The sequence below is a fragment of the Lactuca saligna genome, chromosome 1, assembly GCF_052625555.1.
Source record: "Lactuca saligna cultivar CGN05327 chromosome 1, ASM5262555v1, whole genome shotgun sequence".
Taxonomy (NCBI): domain Eukaryota; kingdom Viridiplantae; phylum Streptophyta; class Magnoliopsida; order Asterales; family Asteraceae; genus Lactuca; species Lactuca saligna.
This window is the reverse complement of record NC_136417.1, coordinates 60,037,128-60,059,031: the sequence shown is the minus strand read 5'-3', so window position 1 is coordinate 60,059,031 and position 21,904 is coordinate 60,037,128. Positions and strand designations below refer to the sequence as shown.

The 21,904-nt window shown below is 33.5% G+C and overlaps 1 protein-coding gene and 1 pseudogene across 1 annotated transcript; both read left to right on the top strand.

Annotated features, from left to right (window-relative positions):
- Positions 1 to 13,864: 13,864 nt before the first annotated feature.
- LOC145037320 (dirigent protein 22 pseudogene) lies at positions 13,865 to 14,695 on the top strand (annotated as a pseudogene).
- A 1,433-nt stretch (positions 14,696 to 16,128) lies between these two features.
- On the top strand, positions 16,129 to 16,941 carry LOC145037315 (dirigent protein 22-like). Its single transcript, XM_078985954.1, has one exon. It carries the CDS (start codon positions 16,154 to 16,156, stop codon positions 16,736 to 16,738), a length of 585 nt encoding a protein of 194 aa, XP_078842080.1. The 5' UTR covers positions 16,129 to 16,153; the 3' UTR covers positions 16,739 to 16,941.
- The last annotated feature ends 4,963 nt before the right edge of the window (positions 16,942 to 21,904 follow it).

The following is a 21,904-nucleotide window of genomic DNA, read 5'->3' as shown; positions in this document are numbered from 1 at the left end:
ATCTTAAATAAGTAATAAAAGTAACAAATTTAGTTGTGCTAGAGAACATAATTGTGACCATAATTGTGTTAGCTTAGATAAATCATACATAACTCATTTATAATTAATAACTAATTCTATGTTTGCTTGTGTATGACCATACATGGCAGTTTATAAATTGTTGAGAATATTAGTAAATTTGGACTTAAATTGATAATTACATAATAATTAGTAACCAAATTTTATAATCCATAATTAGTAACTAATCATAGAAAAGAGGTGTATTCGAACTAAATGGAAATATTTTTAATATATTGATTAAAACCGTTAGTTAAGAGCTTAAATTTTTTAAACATGAAAAATCAGATAAAACCCTTTCAACTTTTGCTTGTTTTTAGATTAATCTGCTAGTGATTAGGTTAAAAAATTAAATCCGTTCCATGAGTTCGATACCGGACTATTTGTGTTATATTATTTGCGAGAAGGTCTACTACCTTAGTCGTAATAGTTAGTTAGATAGTTAGTAAAACTAATAGGTGTAATATTACGAAACATCAAAGTTTTTGACCTCATTGCTGGGGAATGGCTATTTTAGTTTTTATTTAATTGTTTTAGGTTAATCAATCCTTTTTGTAGGATAAAAACCACAAAAAGTTAATTTCTACAAAGTTTAATTTTTTTCAAAAGCATCGACTTCATGATGTGCAGGCCCTTCTTACGATGTGATCTCGGTGATATTAATTTTTTTAGTTTTTCTTTTTTCGACTTGTTTTGATCTAACACGAGGCGGCACTATTACCACATCATGGTAATCATTCACTAGGACTTTTTAGTTAGTTTTTGTTCATTTTTATATTTTTATTTTTTGTTTTTGTGTCAGTAGTATATGACCCATGGATTAAACACACCATTGACACCACCATTTAAAGATCCAGAGTCATCTTTCCATTAAAAGAAGGACAAGAACGTAGGAGGATCAAGCAAAATTCCAAAAAATGATAGCACATTCGATAGCTTTGAAAGAACCCCTAACAAAAATGAAGCTAGTTACAAGCCCGACACAGAAACCAATAGAAGTAGTGCACCCGAAAGTGAGCAAAAAATCATCATGACAAACATTGCTGACATGACGGTGGAGGTATACAAGAAAAGAATACGAGAGGATAGCGGTCCAGGACTTGTGCAACCCACAATTCGCGCTACTGCTACCTTTGAGCTTAAGAGACATATCCTTTCCACACTAAAGCATATTCTATTTTTTGGACAACACCATGAAGATGCATACAAGCACCTCGATGAAGTCAATAACATTGTTGTCTACTTCAACATTCCTAATGTACCTCGAGAGACAATCTTGTTAAGAAAGCTTCCAGTTACTTTTAAAGGAGCAACAACAGATTCATTGAAGGTACTTTCATGAGGTTCAATTACCACATGTTCATAGATTCATGAAGAATTTCTCCAACAATTTTGCCCACTATCAAAAGTTTCTAAGCTCAAGAAACCCATAGCTAATTTTGAGCAACAAGTGGGGAGTCTTTGTACGAGGCTTTGGGAGAGATACAAAGGGTTAATAAGAAATTTTCCACAAAATGACTAAATGAGCAACAAGAAGTCTTGATTTTCTACTATGGGGTGAACGTCACGACAAGGAAACTCCTTGATTCTCAAGGACCTTTAACAAAGAAGAATCCTGTTGAAATTAAAGAACTAATTGAAGAGTTTTCAAAGCATTCATGAGAATATCACAACCCTTGTAATGATGGAGCTAAAGGGATCAGGAATGGTGGTTCAGAAGATATGGTGGCGGTATTGGCAATGTTAAGTGGCATGGATAGAAGAATGACTAAGATGGATCAACCTATACAAGCTTTACGTGTGGGTTGTGAAAATTGCAATGGTCCACGTTTGACAAAAGATTGTCATTTGGACGAAAACGGGAATCGGAAGGCTCAAGTTTACTACTCAAGTGGAGACCGCTATGATGAGGATTGGAGGAATCTGAAGAAAGAATGGTTGCCTTATGATGAGTATAAAAAGAAAAAAAAAGTATAGGAAAACCGGTCGGGGCTTTTACCCGAGAAAAAAATGGACTTGGAGTCAATGCTTCATAGATTCATGGAAGCTTCTGAAAAACATCACGATATAGCTGATATTGTCATAAGAAATAATCAAGCATCCATCAAAAATATTAAAGCTTAACTTGAGCAATTAACTACATTGGTTAACGAGCGGTTACCGCTTAAAAATCCTGATAATAAACCGCCAACACATGTCATGGCCATCACTACTGAAGAAGACAATATTTCTGAGTTCTTAGAGGCCTTGGAAGAAGAGACAAGCAGCCCGAATCATAGCCAAAGCGGACGAAAATCAAAGAAAAAAATATTGCTGAAACACCGTCATCACGATGTGAGGCTTCAATCCTCACGACGTGGTCTCAGTCTGGGCAGATTTTTTTTTGGTGCTTGACCTTATCAACCTCCTTTACCATTTCCTTCTCGAGCCAGAGTTCACCCATTATACAAGAGCATGTCAAGTTTATGACGCAAGTAAAGGGTATTCCGGTCAATACACCTTTTATTTAATCCTTGGAAAAAGTTCCCGAATATGCCAAATTTATTCAAGACTTACTTGACACTCGCGAAAACTAGAGAATACCTCCAAGGTAGTCCTTAGTGAGAAAATTTCCATGGTAATTATGGATGGGATACAAAGAAATATGGGAGATCCTGGACGCCTTACACTTTCATGTGAATTCGGAAAAACACATGAGGACATATGATTTTGTCGATTCTGGAGCGAGCATCAATTTGATGCCATATTCATTTTACCAAAAGCTCAACCTCCAGAATTGAAGGCTACCGGAATGACAATTCATATCGCCAATCATTCAACCTTGAGGTATAGTTGAGGACATTTTGGTAAAAATTGAAAATTTTATTTTTCCAATCGATTTTGTGATGCTAGACATGAAGGAGGATAAAGATGTCCCAATTATCAATGGCTTCCCTTTACTTAATACCACACGAACCTTGGTGGATATTCACGATTCAAAGTTTACATTGCGAGTGGGGAATTATGAAACAACATTTGGAGTGGAAGACGGATTCAAGAAGGATTGTGCTCAAAATGAAGTATTCGTTATGGATGAATAAAATGAGCTTTAGGAGTTAGAGAAATTGATGGAAGAAGAAATTCAAACAAGAGAACAAGTCAAGCGTACTAAACCAAGATCTTCAATTCCAAAGTTTTTGAGGTCTTTGCTTTTAAAACTCCAAAGTCACTAGTGAGTGAAGAAAGTGAATAGAGTTTGGTGTCAAGTGATGAAGAAGAACAAATTACACAAGACTTGAGCAAGCTAACTTTGGATAAGGAGGATGTAGAAGATAAGGAGCTACAAAAGGTAAAAGGAAAACCTAGATTTTTTGTGAAGAATAAAGGGATGAAAACGTAAGCATGAGGAAGGCGATTCTAAAATGAAGAAAGAAAATTCTAAAAAAGCCTACTTTAGAAGGGTGCAAGCGTACAAGAAAGGTGGAGGGAATAGAAGGTGCATATGGAGATCGTACCTCCAAACAATACCACGTAGGGCATACAAAGTCCAACTTAGGACTCCATTAAAAAAGAAGCACTTCTCGGGAGGCAACCTGAGCTCGGTTTGCATTTTTAGGATAAATTTTCTTTGTCACTCTTCATATATTTTCAAAATAAAGTGTGGGGTCCTTATTGTAAAAGAAAAATATTTTTATGAACATCATTTTTTAAAAATAAAATGATAATGATTTTCATAAACTAAATAGAAGGAAGAAGAATATGGACTAAAAAATTTAGCCCAATAGCAACAACCCATAGAGTTGGCCTAGAGCGACGCCACGACGTGGTACAGTCAAAGTCACGGATGCATTTGTTCTGAACATCAGTCACTATCTTTAAACACTTTCTTTTCAACATTATGTCGTGAACTCAACACTGCTCCCCCACGCTTTGATTACGACCACAATCTTGGTTTTCCTATTTCTATATTACGTCATTATCATCAAAAAGTATTTGTTTTGAGTTCCGTAACCTTTAATTTCCTATATTTTTATTAATTAGAAATTAGGGTTTGTTCTTGAAGCAAAATGAAAATTTGAGTCGATTTTCAAATGAAATTGTTAATGCATTTATATTAAAAAGCCTTGGAATAGCAGCCTAAACAAACCCTAAACATGGATTTGAGTTCGATTTGACCTGAGAATGACCTATGACCAGATTGAGTTCGTTCAAACTTCACGACATGGTCTTCGTGACCACGATGTGAAAACTGGGTATTCAATTTTCTGTTTTGTTTTAATTGCTTAACTGTTTGGTGGTTCTATGCATTTTGCTTGCTATTAATTTTTCAGGTACCATGAGACCAAGGCATGCAACTCGTGAAGAACAAGATCATATTGATGTTCAAAGTATACATCCACTATATCGATTCCCCAAAAATATTTCTCAATCCATGCTCAACAATTATTCAAATAAATTGGGATGGTTATATAATCGGGAGTTCGCGTTAGCACCCGTGATTAATTGGTCTTGGCTGAGTGGGGTTGGAATGGTGACGTAATTGGAGTGATATTGGACAAAGCTATATGTAGGAGACGGGTTTCATTTCCAATGCAATGGGTGGTGTAATTTATTTCCCATTCAAGAACCGGTTTATCGAGAGTTTTCCATTGAATTCTTTTCCATAATTAGTTTTGAAGAACGGACGACCAACCCGACTTTCAACTGGGCGCTTGCATTTAGATTGGGAGGTGTCTATCGAGAATGTAGCCTGCGTGAGTTTGCTTTTCGAATGGGGTTATACAGAGAAAAGGAAACACAATCACCATATTTTATCTTATTTTTACAAGGTTGTGTTTGAGACTTCACCATGGGATTGCTTGACGTGCAATTTTGGAGATCCATTTCCAGTCACGAGTGTAATTTATGGAATTCTTGTGAAGGACAGATTCGATCACCCATCCATCAGTTCTTGCATCACTTGATCACCTTCACCATAAACCACAAACATCATGGTGACAAGGTGCCTTTCCAAAATTTATTCTATCTTTGGAGCATCATTACGCTGGGAGTTTTTTGTGATCTTTCATACATGTTAGCGAGATTTTTAGGGATGAAGGCGGTAAATTCTCGGCTCGGTAGTCCTATTAATGGTGGACATTTGGTTACTCGACTCACTTATTCATATGGGATTTTGAGTCCTAACTTTATTCGGAATCTAACACGTTTTAAGGACTCGAACTTGACGACTCAATTTTTGGGTCTTATGCGAGTGGTGGTGAATGTTGGTGGGGGATATGTCATATTCCTGGAAGATGATGAGTAACAAATTGGTCAAAAGGGGGAGAAATCGAAGCAAAGAGGAAGGAGGAATGTAAGAGCACATAAAGAAAGGGGCCAACAACAACAACCACCTCAATAATTTGAGGGTGGGTTACCAACCGACCCGTTCCAAAGACAGGTTTGTACATATTTGGATAATCTCTGTGGGGGAATCAATTATCACAATCAAGCAATTGATGTGTTATTTTCACACCTTAGCATTAAGCAACCGCCTACCATGCCACCTCATTATCCTTATATTCCTACATGGGAAGAGCTATGGTCGAGATAGGGAGATGGAGTCGGGACTAGTGGTGCGAGAGATGGAGTCGGGACTAGTGGTGCGAGAGATGAAGAAGAAGATTATTGGTATTTATCCTTTTTATTTTTAGTCATTTTTCTTAATTATTTTGGTGTGTTTTATTTTATTTTGTGAGTTTTTATTTTTATTTGGTATCTTTTAAAACTTGTACCCAATTTGTGTGATAGTTGTTTTCAATTTTCCACCAAATGTTTGTTTTGTTGCAGATTCATTAGAATATCGAGAGTGAAAAATGAGAGAATAGAGAAAGCAAGAGAAGTCGTGTGTTTTAGAGTTAGGATTTGAATCCCATAATTTTTAATAAGTGTGGGGTGTATTTCGTGTGCGAAAAGATTAGAGAAAGAGAGGATTACAGAAACATAAGAGTCTTAATAGAAGTCTTAATCCATTAAGAAGTTCAATTGCACATCACTTGAATGGAAGAAGTATTGCAAAACTGCTTTTTGATGCACCCAGTTTTCATGACGTGACTTTTACTCACCACGTTGTGACCTCAAAGCCATCACAATTCAGAATTCAATTTACATCGACACCACGTCGTGACTCACTATTATCACGTCGTGGTTAGTAAAAAAAATGGCATTTTTATTCTACTCTTTCAACCTTACAATGTGGCCTATGCTTTCCCATATTGATATGTTTTGATTTGAAGATCTTATGCACCACACTTTTTGAAGATGGAAGTTTCTCACTGACATCTTGCTAGCACATCCTCAAGGTGTTCAGGTTTTCCACACGTGTGCAAAATTCGAACTCGCCACTACTACCCTAAGAGAGTATGTTCCTTTTTCTCGCTTTTATTTCTATTAAATTAATTTATGCATACAATGATAGCATTGTATGAAATAAGTGTGGGGTAGGGGTTGAAATATAAAATTGCTAGAAAATTCAAAATATTTAAAAAAAAATAGATTTGAAATAATAATTTAAAAATTAAATCTAATGAAAATCAAAAAACTTAAGTTGCTAGTGTTGCGTGGGATGATCCAATGCGAGCTAGACAACATATGTTATAGTATATTTGTGGTTTCCCAAGTTTTAGTGAAAAACCATGAGATATGAAAGATAATCCGGTAGTTTATATGACATAATAAGTTTTACAGTGTGTACCTGAAATCTATCCAGGAGAGCTTGTATAGTCATTGCACTTAGACTAATATCTCTAACCAATAAAAGTTGAAGTTAAGCTCCCTTGCTTAACCATGTAGGATTTGAGCAAAAAAAGTGAGATATTTAAGAGATTGAGAGAGAGATTGTGAAAAAGTTGTAAAAATTTTGGAACTATCAAAGTACGAAAATTATGAAGATCAAAAATTTTGAAGAATCAAAAGTTGAAGATACAAAAAATCAAACAAAAAGGTGGTGAATTCAAATAAATCAAAGAAGCAAATATCAAAGAAATGAAGAATTCCAAAGAGCTCCATTGTGGTATCAAAAATTGTAATTCTTTCTAGATTATGCAGGTAGCTTAACCCATACATACCATGAGGTTAAGAAATATTTCTGATGATGGATTCGAAGGGTTGCATAAATGAATTTCGTATAAACTAAGGGATGAAGGTTCATAAGGATTGTGAGTATTTAGGATTGAGAAGTTTTTAGGAACCTTAGACACAAATATTCACATTGATGTCTTGATATAATGGTTGAGTTCAAAATGGACTGTCTTATGTGATACTGGTAATGAAAGTTTAACTTAAATTGATTAGTTTTTCTTTGGGGCAAGCAAAAGATAAGTGTGGGGTATTTTGATATTGCCATATTTATACACATTTTTAGGCAATATTCTAATACATTTTAACTAATATTTTGGTTAATTGCAAAGATATGTGATACTTAATGAATTAAATTGTATTTTGAAGTCGGTAACGACACTCTTGAAGAATATGGACCTTAAATGACAAGCACTAGAACTTTGGAGGATTAGAGATTAAAAGAAGAAAATTCCAGGGAAAAGCCAAGATCACGACGTAACAACTCAAGGCCACGACGTGAAGAGGGTATTCTAGAAGATTACGATGTGGGAAGTCAGAATCCTTGCTCGATACGGGTTTTTATCAAAGTCATGACGTGAGACCCTATTTCACATCGTGGGCCACTTCTTTTGCAAATCTATATAAACTCCTTTGCATTATCGATTTGAAGGGCTTTTGGCAGGAAAGATAATTTGCGGTATTCTATTGTAGAGGTCAGATAAGTGCAAAATATATCTTTGAGGGAGAAATTACTTGAAGATAAAGAAATTGAAGAACAAATCACCACATCAGTTTGATTTATGTTAGTTATGTCGATTTCTTTTGAACTTGTGTTTTTGTTTTCAGTCATGAGTAGCTAAACTCGTTTTCTTTCGTTTAGCTAGATGAAACCTTGAATATATGGCTTAGTTTATTAATTCATGGATTTTATAAGTTGGTTTTGTGCTTGTGTTTGATTATCATTACCTAGCATGTTAAAGTACATGACTTGTTGCTTTATTTGGTGATTCATTGACCATTAAATTGCTAGAGTTAGGATTGATCACATCTTAGATAAGTAATAAAAGTAACAAATTCAGCTGTGCTGGAGAACATAATTGTGACCATAATTGTGTTAGTTAAGATAAATCTTACATAGCCCATCTATAATTTGTAACGCCTGATCCAAGTATTATTCATTTTTGGTTCCTTATATTTTAATTTATTGCTTTTTGGCCTAGTTTTGAAAGTTTGTGGGAGAGGAGGGACCATTCTTTCCAAGTTTGGACATTTGGAGGCGGAGCTCAAATGTTGGGTGTTCCGCAAGAGGAATCCAGGGCATTTATGCGTGGAGCTCAAACCCTAACTTTTAGGGATTAAGACGTATTTAAACACCTTAAGTCCCAGGTATTGGCCTTATTTCCAGCCTCCATATCCCCTAACCCTAATCTCGAAACCCTAGAGCCTCCAAGAGTGTTTTAAGCTCATTGTGTGTGTTTTAGTGTGTATTTGAAGCTCAGTTAAGGAAGAGAAGCTTGTCGCAAGGTGGTGGTTCAAGTATGAGCTTATAGATCTTGGTAGGAAGAGAATCTTACTGCAAGGTGGTGGTTCAAGTATGAGCTTATAGATATTGGTTCTTTGCTCCATTTCCAGCTCATTTAAGGTATAAAGCTCTAACCTTGCTCATTAGAAGCTTAGATCTAAGCCTTTATGGATTTTTAGCCCTTTTTGCCCCATAGTTGAGATCTTGTTGTTTGTGACCTCTCCAGAAGCTTTGAGTTGCTCCTATTGGCGTTTTTGAAGTTCTAGATCCTTAAAAATTGCATCTTTAGAGTCTTATAAGCCCCATGCGTGAGATTAAGCACTTTTTATGGAAGTTGAATGCTATATCTTGAACTTGGGACCTTTTGGGGCATACAAAGCCACCAAGTCAGTGACTTTATGGTTCTAGATGTTCTTTAGAAATTGGATCTAGTTTCTGGCTATGTAGCTTTAGGCATTAAGTGCTTAATAATCATTTTTGGAAGTCAGCGTGCGAATGCCTAATGTTGGGTCGAGGAACACCCAAAATTCTAGCTAAGGTCCGTGATCTGTTGGCTGGTGATGAACGCCTAGCGTTCGTTCCATCAACGGGCTTCCCTTGGGCCATTTTCTTAGACCTTGTTGCTTTAGGCTTTAGTGGTCCATCCTAAATCAAGGTTTTGGCTATTATATATATGGGATTTAGGGTAAATCCCATTATAGGAGTTTGGTCCTAATTTGGAAAGTTGGGCCATAAGTGGGCCACTGGTGGGCTTCAGAAAAATATCTAGTGATGGACCTTTTATTTTATGGTTTTGGAACTTAGTAATGAAACAAATTATGCCAGGGGTAAAATGGTCATTTTACCCTAATCTGGATTATTAGATTTTGATTGGATGTTATTTTGCACTGATAGCTCGGGGAGTCATCAGGGCAGTAGCTAGAGATTTCCTTCTATGAGATTCAGCTTTTCGAGGTGACTTTCCCTCACTAGGTTTAGCGAGTCAAAGGAATCAATGTCGGCCCATGTTTATATTATGTCAGTATGCTAGCTGTCTTCGTGACTCTTGCATGTATTTGCGTTGATATGCTTTCTAGGCTAAGGCCCGATATCAGATGGGGCCCGATGACTATTTGTATGCTATATATCTATGTGACTATTGCATGTGTATGTGTTTATTTAATATATGGTATATGTATGATGGGTCGGGCCCGATCTATTACCGAGTAGGGCTCCATGCCGGGCAGGGTCCGATGACAGGGCAGGGCCCACTATATGTTTATTTTATGTATGGTATGTGGTAGTTTGAGGGAACTCGCTAAGATTTGTGCTTACAGTTTCTATTTTATGTTCCAGGTATTTCCAGTTCCATGGGGAAGAACTCGAGGTGACTGCGTCGTACACACCATTGGAGTTTCGCATTTGACATTTACTCTGATTTTTTTATAACACTTGATACATTGGTTTTGTTGTGATGAATGATTGATATTTAAAAAATACTATTTTATCTATTATAAGAAAATGAAATTTTTGGGACCATATTTCTGGATGTTACAAGTTAGTATCAGAGCCTTGGTTTTAGGGATTCGGGCACACTCCTGGGTGTGACTGAACTCAAACTAAGGACTTGGTAGAAAATTTTCAAAAGAAAAACATTTTATAAAAAGGATTTCTAAAAGAGAAAAAGGGTGTAGTGCATGTAATCAACCGAGCTCAAGTAAGTTATCCCAAATTACCCATACATGTTTACGGTATGTTTTGAATTGTGAATCTGTGAATCGCATGGTATATTAGGGCCAAGGATCTAGGAGAGATGCCTTTGTATGCCTGCTTTACGAGCTTACAGATTTGCATGCTAGTACTGATCAGTTAGTAATAGGATGGCCTGATTAGGTTATGTTTTGTTCTGATTACTTGATGATCGAATGTTGCTTGCTTTGTGCTTTTAGGAGTTTTAGCTAGCTTCAGCTAATTAGTAAGCGAATATGCTAAGTTACATATTATGGAAACTAAACAATTTTAGAGGGTTAGGTTTAGCTCTATTGCGCAGCTCTTGTTTGAGTCAACCGTTGTAGTGTGAGACCTCTCATTCGAAGCATTATCTAGTTTTTGTAATATGTAATTGTATTCATGAGCTAGTTAGAGGAAGTTAGTGTGAGTTCCTTCTACAGCTGATGGCGGAGAATGGTGTGGAGTTTGCCCTAGGAAAACCTAGGATGAGAATTAGTGTTGGGAGCCATATCTGTGAGGAAACTGTTGGTTATAGAGTAACTTGGTTGAGTTAACGCACTTCTTGAGGAAAGTACAGATAGATGTGGAAGGTAGTATGGCCCCGTACTACTGGAAGCAGAGGATCTACACTCGATTCAAGGATGGATGCAATGAAGCCAGGGAGCTTGTAGAGTTGTGATTTTCCCTGATGTGTGTATTGATGCATATTATGATAGTTTTTATGGTCTATTTTCAGTATGGTGGTATTGTGAGGCCGGCCAGTGGGCAGTTCCGGTGTTGGGGAGGGTTCAGGCTCAGGTTTTGGAGTCTGGCAGTTTGATAACCAAACGAGGGAGTTCATCTCGTCTGAAATTACGTGCAATATCCTTTATGATTACTATGAACCGATTTGAATTTTTATTTTTGATTTTTTATTTTTGTGTAGTATCCTTTATGATTACTATCGTTTAGATTATTTCGACTAACAATTAACCGATTTGAATTTTTATTTTTGTGTACACACGGTTGCACTGAAACTTTGAGAAATCATAAATTCCTTATATGAAGTCAGATTTTGACGTTCGCTATACGTATGCTTTCTCTTTTATGATTACTATGACTTTCGTTTAGATTACTTAGGCTAATAAACAACCTATCTCTAATTCATATTTTACGAAATACTTTGTCGTATCGTGCTGAATGCAAAACTTTGACGAAGCATAACTTCTTCATATGAAGTTAGATTCAAACGTTCTTTACATCTCCAAAATCATCATCACGACTACTACAACTCTCATCAAAATTATTTATAAAAAAATTATCTTATATTAAAAACATCTATTTATCGCTCGTAAAACGTATGAAGAATAATTATTGAACTCATTTTATAAAAAACATCTAACCTGAATTTGCGGGCATTACAATATTTTAGAAAATAACAATTTGTTTTTTAGAAGACAAAAAACATAAAAAGAAATCTTTTTGAACTCGTTTTCCAAAAGACAAAAATATACATTCTAATTTTGGAAGACTTTTTCTTTTTAATTTCTAATAGTAAGGTGATATTTTCATTTTCACAACCACCATTGTCGTCGTCGTTACTGTTATCGCCACTACTACTGCCTTCACCATCACTACCATCGTCACCTCCACCACCATTAACACCAACTCCATCATTGTCATCACCTCCACACCACAGATTTTAAAAAGTAAACAATTTATTTTACAAAAACTGAAGATATAGAAAAATAATTTTTGTCCATGTCTTATCTTCTAAGATATGAGAAAAAAAATTATAAATATTTTACATATTTAAGATGAAAATAAAAACCACCTTAGACCATTTCCAACCCATTTCTATTTTTCCCTCTAAAATGAAGTAAAAAATGGGGTAAAAAATGTTTCATCTTCAACCCTACTCCATTTCTTACCCTAATTTTTACACAAAAAGTATATTCCTAGTACTACATTCCATTCTTCCGACTTACATAGATTATCGAACATATACCTTCTACTAATTTGGTTTTAACAAATATATAATCTATATTTTTCATTACAACAATAATAAATAAATAAGATTATATTTATAACACACCTATAAGCTTTTTGTAAAATACGTTATTGTTTTTTTAAATTTCAATATGTATTTAACTTTTTATATGAATTTGATGAACAAAATACAAACTTTATATTTATAATTAATTAATTTAATATAATATATAGCAAAATATAATAAGTATTAAATATAACATTTAAATTATAATTGATAAGTAAAAATAAACTAAAAATGTATAAATATATAAATAGATGGACTAAAATCGACAACACAAAGTTCATCCTCATTTTGGGGAAAATAAATAGTATAACTTCATATTTGATGTAATAATATTCATATCTCTCAAATTGAGGGAAGAAATGGGAGAGAATTGAAGAAGAATGAAAGAAAAATGGAAAAAAAAAATACAAAATTGCAAAAATAGTCCCTGTGGTATGTATTTTTTAGGGTTTTAGTCTAAACCATGATTTTTTTGGATTCGTGGTCCTTTTGGACTAGTTTCGTTGCATTTTTGGTCCCCCGAATAGTAAAATGACCGTAATACGCTTGTGTTTTTTTTTCATTTTTCTTTCCTTTCTTTTTAAATCTAATACTAATATATTTATTTTAATAATTAATAAGTTAAGACGGGCCCACCTTCTCTCTCTTTCTTTCTCTCTCTCACTCTCTCTCTCTCACTCTCTCACACACACAATACATTGTGCCCATGTTCCTAATCTAGTTGTTTTGGTGCTGAAATTGTTCATGGAGCTTGAATTGCTACCACTGTTTGATGTAGAAACGTCTGAATTAGAGTTAGACCGACTAGAAAAAGCTCCATCTTCACTTATGGAATGCATTTGTTGGTTTTCCATGATGATAGTTGTGCCCCTATTTATAAAGGAGGTAAGATCATACTGTCGACAATGGAGAGTATTGGTGTAAGACGAGGAATTGTTCCTATGAATAAATCGTTACAATAAACAAATTACCTAAAAAAATCATATAATATCCTTTTGAAGACTCACACGGTCGTTTTTTAAGATCTAATCCATGAAGCTTTGAAAAAACATCGGCAAAAAACCCAAAAAATGTCTTGTATTTCAATTCATCGCATTAATCTTCACCACAACCACCACGACTAATATTACACCACCACCACTGGAAATGACCACACCACCTGAAACTTGAAATAATATTAAGAACACTTAGTTCTGAAATCAAACATGAAAATGGCTCCTCTAATATAAACTGCAAAAAATCCCCACCTGCTCCACGCCATGATGAAGTATTTTCCAATGCTTCATCAGATGCTTAAGGGTTTTACCCACTTGTAGAAGAATCAAAAATACACCAAATCAGTCCATTTCAATCGATCTACAGGACCCACAAAACTCATACATTAGTAAAAGACGATTGTCAAACTATCTCCCGTCAAAATTTCGTCACATCTGTGTTTGAATCTGATGAGCCAAAAGGGTAACAAAACGGTGGTGGGTAGTGACCAGGGTAGATATTGCTTTATAAAATGTTTGATTGAGAGGCCTCTTTGTCATTTTTTCCACACAAAACGAATCTTCCACCATGACCAAAATTTTCTTTTGCATCCTTCTTCCACTCTTCATCGCCTTCTCACAAACATCTCCGACCACGGGAGCAGATACCACCTTAGTGCAATCCATAAAACGAAACCCAATGAAGCTCCGATCGGAAAAACTCAGCCACTTCCGATTCTACTGGCACGATATCGCCACTGGCCCCAATCCGTCGGTCGTCAAAATCGTGCAACCGCCTGCCAACAAAACCACACCCAACAACTTCGGTACGATTTTGATGATCGACGATCCATTGACGGAAAAACCAGAAGCAGATTCGAAGTTATTGGGGAGAGCACAAGGGTTCTATGGACAGGCGTCACAGGATGAAGTTGGGTTGTTAATGGCGATGAATCTTGTGTTCTCGACAGGGACGTATAACGGGAGTACTTTGACGATTTTGGGGCGGAATCCGATTTTTGAAAAGGTGAGAGAGATGCCGGTGATCGGAGGAAGTGGGCTTTTCCGGTTTGCTAGAGGGTATGCTGAGGTGAATACGATTACTTTTGATACGAAAACAGGGGATGCAGTTGTTGAGTATAATGTTCATGTTTTGCATTATTGATCTTGTTGCTTTTCCTTAGTTGATTAATCATTTTGGTTTTAGTTTTCGTTTTGTTTCTGGGTTATGATTAATGCTTTATCTTTTGGATAAATGTAATACGTGCACTTATTCTTCTTCAAAAGTGCTTTTATGTAATGGTGATCTTTTTAGCTTAATATGTTTGTTGCTAACTCGAATAAGAAGCTCAAATTAATTGTTGAACCCTTGGATATAGACCAAGGAATCCTTTATAAAGCAAAGGGCACTTAAAGGAAAAGTGACATTGACTTAAAAGTTAGAGGACTGAAGGATTTGGGCATGAGTGCTCACATTATGCATTGCATTTATTATGTGGCCATTTTTGCCCCTAACTTGACTTAATGACTTTGTTAGAGTGTTTTCCTTATCATGCAATACGTTTCCCATAAATAATATTTGCATAAGAACAGGGTTATTTTAATATATAAGTAATATGTGTTTATACATTGTTTTAGAAATATATCTAACATTATGCGACTCACCGTGATCCCGACCTAACATATTATTTAGACATGTACTTAGGTAAGAAAAACTACCTTAGTACGCATTGATATAAATAAATAGTCAAAAAAATGAAAGTAAAAATGACTTTGGTTTTGGGATAATTAAGAAACTTATTGTATGCATTTGTCTCTATATGGATTATGATTATCCGTTGTATACTTTTAAATAATCAAGTTTTTTTTGTCTAAAGTCTTGTTGAATTGGAATTTCAGTAGTTTGAATCTTTAAATGTTTTGTAATAATTTATTCAAAGAATTAAACCTGTTTTATATGAAGGACGTTAAATATTACTATTCCATTACACTTGCCGCTAACAATCACCTCGAGAACCCATTGATTATTCAGATGTAGACATTTGATTATTCTAAAAAATAATATTTGTCAAGTTTGTAATTATATTTTAGAAATGATTATATAAATGGTCCATGTGTTTAAAAAAATCATAGAAACCCTACATTTTTTTCTTGACGAGGAAGGTCAACACTGATTTCATTTTCTTGTATGGTTAGCTCATTTATGATTTACCAATGTATTTCATGACTTTTATATCATTTTTATTATATATTTACTTAGTTACATTTAAAATGATTTTTATATCGTTCTATAACATTTAAATGTTAAAGGCCCAATTATAACCCTATCCACACACTCCCACCTCATTCATACCCTACCCCAAACAACCATCCGCCCTTTTTCGTCTTCTTGATCACCATTTCTCATGTTGTCGGATTACATTACAATTGTCATAATCTTTTGTAAAATCGATCATATGTGCAATTTTAGATTTCATTATAGCAGCTAACATCAAAATCAAAATTAGAAAAACAAAAATTAGGAAAATAATTTATAAATCGCTTCAAAAACACCTCTATGTTTTATATTACTTATGTTGTAAATAAAGTTACAAAATCTTTTAAATATGTTACCAGTAGTTAACAGGATTACTATATTATATTTAATTTAAAATAGACTTCACAGTTTTCTTTTTAATAAGTTTAATGATTAATTTAAAAAAGAGTGGGTAGATATTGCATTATAAATTAGGTCCTCACTTACACACCTCTTTTGTCATATCATTCGTTTTCTCCACAATGGCCAAAATTTCCTTGTGCTTCCTTCTTCCACTCTTCATCGCCTTCTCACAAACATCTCCGGCCACCGGAGCAGATTCCACCTTCGTGCAATCCGAAAAACGAAACCCAATGAAGCTCCGATCAGAAAAACTCAGCCACTTCCGATTCTACTGGCACGATATCATCAGCGGCCCCAACCCGACGGTTGTCAACATCGTGCAACCGCCTGCCAACAACAAAACCGGAGCCACCGGACCCGGATTCGGTATGATTAACATGATCGACGATCCATTGACGGAAAAACCAGAGGCAGATTCCAAGTTATTGGGGAGAGCACAAGGGTTCTATGGACTGGCGTCACAGGAGGAAGTTGGGTTGTTAATGGCGATGAACTTTGTGTTCTCGACAGGGAAGTATAACGGGAGTACTTTGACGATTTTGGGGCGGAATCCGGTGTTTCATAAGGTGAGGGAGATGCCGGTGATCGGAGGAAGTGGGCTTTTCCGGTTTGCTAGAGGGTATGTTCAGGCGAGTACGCATACTTTTGATATGAAAACAGGGGATGCAGTTGTTGAGTATAATGTTCATGTTTTGCATTATTGATCTTGTTTTTTCAGGCTACAAGTTAATTGAATCAAATTGTTTTGGTTATGTTTGATGATTAATATTTATGTTTTTTGAGTTTTTCGTTTTTCGTTTGTTGAAGTTGTTTTCAATTTGTAGTCGGTGGCACTTTTTCATCATGATGTCCATTGTGGTCTCATTTAGTATTCCTTTAAATAATAAAATAAAAATGTGTTTGGTTATGTTTATTTTATTTTTACTATTAAAATAGATTGTGGAACATGCCTACAAACTTTTTTTTTTGTATTTGTTGTAATAAACATGATTACAAATGTTACTATAATAGTTTTATATTATTTTTTAGTAATACAACTAAACAACTTAGTAATTGCTTGGTATTCGACAATTTTAGTTAAAAAAATATATATCTTCAGGAATACGAAAGTTAACTTTTAGTTTAAACAAAAAAAAATCAAATATAAAAGTTATTTTATATAGCGTTTCAAAAAAATTATTGATATTTTTAATCAATTTCTAGAATTAACTTTAAAAATATATTTATATATTTATCTTTTTAAAACAATTATCTTTTTATGTAATTTTATATATTTTAAAAGTTTTCAAGTACTTTTATTAAACACATATAACAAATAAAAGCTCCAATTACCTGTTACCAGTTATTAACTGACAGTTGCTATTAACTGCCAGCTACCAAAGCTATTAACTGTCGGTTACAAGCTACATACTAGTTTTGTCAATCACATACATCTAAATACACATTAAAAGTCGGTTATATTCATTTTCATTTTAGTTAAACTTTATACTTTGATACATTATACAAAAAGGTTTTTCTTCTATAAATCATCATCAATGTTTTTATATGTTTTAAACATGATTTTAGAATAACGATACATGATAACTACAAGATCATGAAGGGTATTTGGCAAAAGTAGCTATTAGCTGAAAGCTGGTAACGTATAGCCGGGAGCTGGAAGCTGTAACTTTTATTTGTTATATGAGTATTTGGTAAAAGTAGTTAGAAGCTTTGGCAATATATAAAATTACATAAAAAAATAAATGTTTAAAAATAAAGAAATATATTTTTAAGAACAATTATGGAAATTAATTTCAAAAGTTCAGTAGTTTTTTGCTAAACGCTACATAAACTAGTTTTTAGATCTGGAGTGTTTTGTTTAAATTAAAAGTTAAAAGTCCGCACTGTCAAACGAGTTTTTTGTTTAAAGTTTAAACTAGAGTGTTTTGTCAAAAGCTAAAAGTTACAGACCTCAAACACTTCCAAAAACTTTGCGTAAAAAACGCCTAAATTATAACATGTATATAATAATACATGAACCTAAATTGGAAACAACATAAGCAAAGGCAAGAAAGTAATATCTGTTCGGACACATAATAAAGAATTTCCACATGATCACAATGTCTTTGTTGTTACAATCAAGATTTTGTAAACAGTTAAGATATTAAGTTGACATCATTCACTTTCGAATGATTGTACGTATAAATAAAAAAACGAAGTGTTAAGGACTTGCCTACTACAATACAACTTTCATAGGTGTTGACACAAGGTCAAAAGTAGGTATATGAGTTGTAAATCTTTATAAATGGACATATTTACAAATCTAGCTTTTTTTTAATTATTTTGTAATAAATAGCCCAAATTAGCCTTCAGCCAAAAAATAACCACCGAAATTACAGATAGGATTAACTCAAATGTTGTTTTGTGCCTCATATTCACAAATCTAGCATTTTTCTTTAAATATTTTGTATAAAAAAAAATCAAATTTCCCCTACAAAATCGCAAATAGCATAGGCATTCTACAGTTTCCTCCCATCTCAACTGCTATTTCGTTTGTTTTTCATTCTTGGAGATTCGAAGAACGAAACCGCAGATGGCCATATGTCATTTTTTGTTTCGTCTCATTATTTGTTTTGATTTTTTATGTCTAAACGATTGAGTACTTCTTAAAATGTATGATACGATGCTTTTATAGTAACACTTGTTTCTAGTATTTAATTTTCATGATAAAAAAAATATTTACACATGTTGTAATCTAATATAACACCTCTTATTCATATTAAGTATGGTCTCTCCTTGCGGTTTCATCCTTAAACTATTGTTTTGTTCGTGAATTTTGCCAAATCAATCCAAATATCATAGAAACTATTAAATATAATCAAGTCGAAGTGCATAACAATGTTTAAACCTGCAACTAAACCTAAAAAAACCTTAAAAAAAAATAAAAAAAAAATAAAAAAAAAAAGTGGGGGGGGGGGGGGGGGGGGGGGGGGCGGGAACAAAATCACAGATGACATGTTATCTGCAATGTACAAGTTTTTAATGTACATTCCGCACATCAATGACTTTTATACAGCAAACAACATTGCCATGGTTTTGTTCTTTTTCCACACACACACAAAAAAAAAAAAAAAAAAAAAAAAACTCACAATACTAAATTTCATGCTAAATGATATATAACAATAAAAAAATAAGTATAGTACCACTAATTGATTGTTGTTGGAGCCTCCAATCATAGACACCCCATCAGCATACCATTCTTAGAGTTGACCACTAGACAAATGCCCTTAGACATTCTGTAAAGTCGACCAATAATTAACTACTTATAATCAGTTCGCAAAACAATACAATTTCAACCAATAAAAATATTTCAAAAATTAATTAGGGTGTCTATATGAAAAATTAGGGTGTCTTTTTAGTCAACCCCTTGTTGCATTCGTACAAAGTACTTACACGAACCACTCATGAATCGCACCCATAAATGATATGTGATTGTGCTATGTAGAACCAGTATAAGTTTGTTATGTAGAACCAGTATAAGTTTTTCGGTTTACCCCCACCTATGTGGGACAACTGGATTTCATTATAAAATTTCATTTTTTCGAGTTTAGTTGTCTCATTTTTGAGAGTTTATATCTTATTCACCTTAACTCCAGTTTCCATGTGCAATATTGTTTCGAAACCCTTTTGAAGGATAACGAAATAAAGTTAAATCTTACATAAATAAAAGTTAAATCTCACATAAATAGAAATTAAATATTCATATTTACACATAAAAAATGGGAGAGAAAACATATTTATTTCTAGAGTAAATTACACGAATGGTTCCTATGGTTTGGGGTAATTTGCGTGTTTGGTCCCTAACTTATTTTTTTAACTCGGAAGGTCCCTGTGGTTTGTTTTTGTTACGCGTTTGGTTCCTACTGTTTATTTTTGTTACGCGTTTGGTTCCTGTCTTATCTAAAAAGACTATTATTTAAAAGGAAAAAAATGATGGGGTAGATGAGGTAAGGTGAGTGGTGGGATTAGGGTGTGTTTATTTAAATAAAATAAAAAAATCAAGGGCATAATAGTCTTTTTAGGTAAGATAGGGACCAAGCGCGTAACAAAAACAAACAGTAGGGACCTTCCGAGTTAAAAAAATAAGTTAGGGATCAAACGTGCAAATTATCCTAAACCATAAGGACCATTCGTGTAATTTACTCTTATTTCTATTACTTTGTAAGTCTTGATATTTTTCATCTGTTTACATATCCTATGAACTTAACCTAAAAGTATCTCCGTGTATTTTCTTGAAGCAAAAATTAGCAATTATCCTTTGATATTCACGACTAGCCAAAAACCAACTTTCAATATTTAAAATTGATACATCTTTCGATCTTTATCGCGTCATGGTACATATTAGATATAATTAGAAGTGGGAACATTAACATCATCATCCTTATTATTTACCTTGTGTTGAATAAAGTTGTGTTTACTAAGAAAATCAATAAAAGTGGGATCATTGTATTCTTCAACAAGATCATTATGCTTGGAATCATTAAACATATTTTTTATCTAGAAATATCTATTTGTAGACCATTATATAGAATAAACACTTTCTTGGTTTTGTTTTTTTTTTTTCCCTATTTTAAGCACATGATGGTTGTCATGAAAAAACATGTTTTAAATAACAAATATTATTAAAAAATAGTAAAGATATAAAACCTCATATAAGCTTCTAATTACTTTTTATGTTAAACAAAATAATTGATCATTAAACAAATAACGAGAACTTTCAAATATATACCACAAAAGAACAACCAACATGTTATCAACCAAACAAAAAAATTGGTAATAAACATGTTTGATTAGTAATAATGTATCAATTAATGGGACAAAATATATATATATATATATATATATATATATATATATATATATATATATATATATATATATATATATATATATATATATATATAAACAAAAATTTATATTTCAATTCTCTGTTTGGTGTTCACAATTTTAAAAGCATGATACTAGTTATTTAGCTTTAGCCAATACTTATCATCACATTAAATTAAAAATCTTGAAAATTATTTTAATATATTTCTTTATTAAACTAAAAGAATTACTTTAGTAATTTTTTTACCAAACGATTAAATTGTCATATTCCTTATTTTTTAACTAGACAAAACTTCAAAAATGATCATTGTGGTTTTCAAAAATATCAAGTTTAGTCCCTAAGTTCAAAAAAACCTCACGGATCGTCCCTGTGGTTTCAAAACTTTTAACGGTTGGTCCTTCCGGCTAACTCCGTTACCATTTAGCCGTTGAATCAGGGGTAATTTTGCCATTTCACTCCAAAGGAACCATTTATGAGGTTTTTAATTACTTTTTTTAAATATATATATATATATATATATATATATATATATATATATATATATATATATATATAATATTTAATATGCAAGGTCTCTCTCTCTCTCTCTCTCTCTCTCTCTCTCTCTCTCTCTCTCTCTCTCTCTCTCTCTCTCTCTCTCTCTCTCTCTCTCTCTCTCTCTCTCTCTCTCTCTCTCTCTCCAAAAGAACATATTTTTTATCTAGAAATATCTATTTATAGACCATTATATAGAATAAACACTTTCTTGGTTTTGTTTTTTTTCCTATTTTAAGCACATGATGGTTGTCATGAAAAAACATGTTTTAAATAACAAATATTATTAAAAAATAGTAAAGATATAAAACCCCATATAAGCTTCTAATTACTTTTTATGTTAAACAAAATAATTGACCATTAAACAAATAACGAGAACTTTCAAATATATACCACAAAAGAACAACCAACATGTTATCAATCAAACAAAAAAATTGGTAATCAAACATGTTTGATTAGTAATAATGTA

Coding starts and splice junctions, on each gene's coding strand:
- LOC145037315 (XM_078985954.1), top strand. CDS start 16,154: ATGGCCAAAATTTCCTTGTGCTTCCTTCTTCCACTCTTCATCGCCTTC.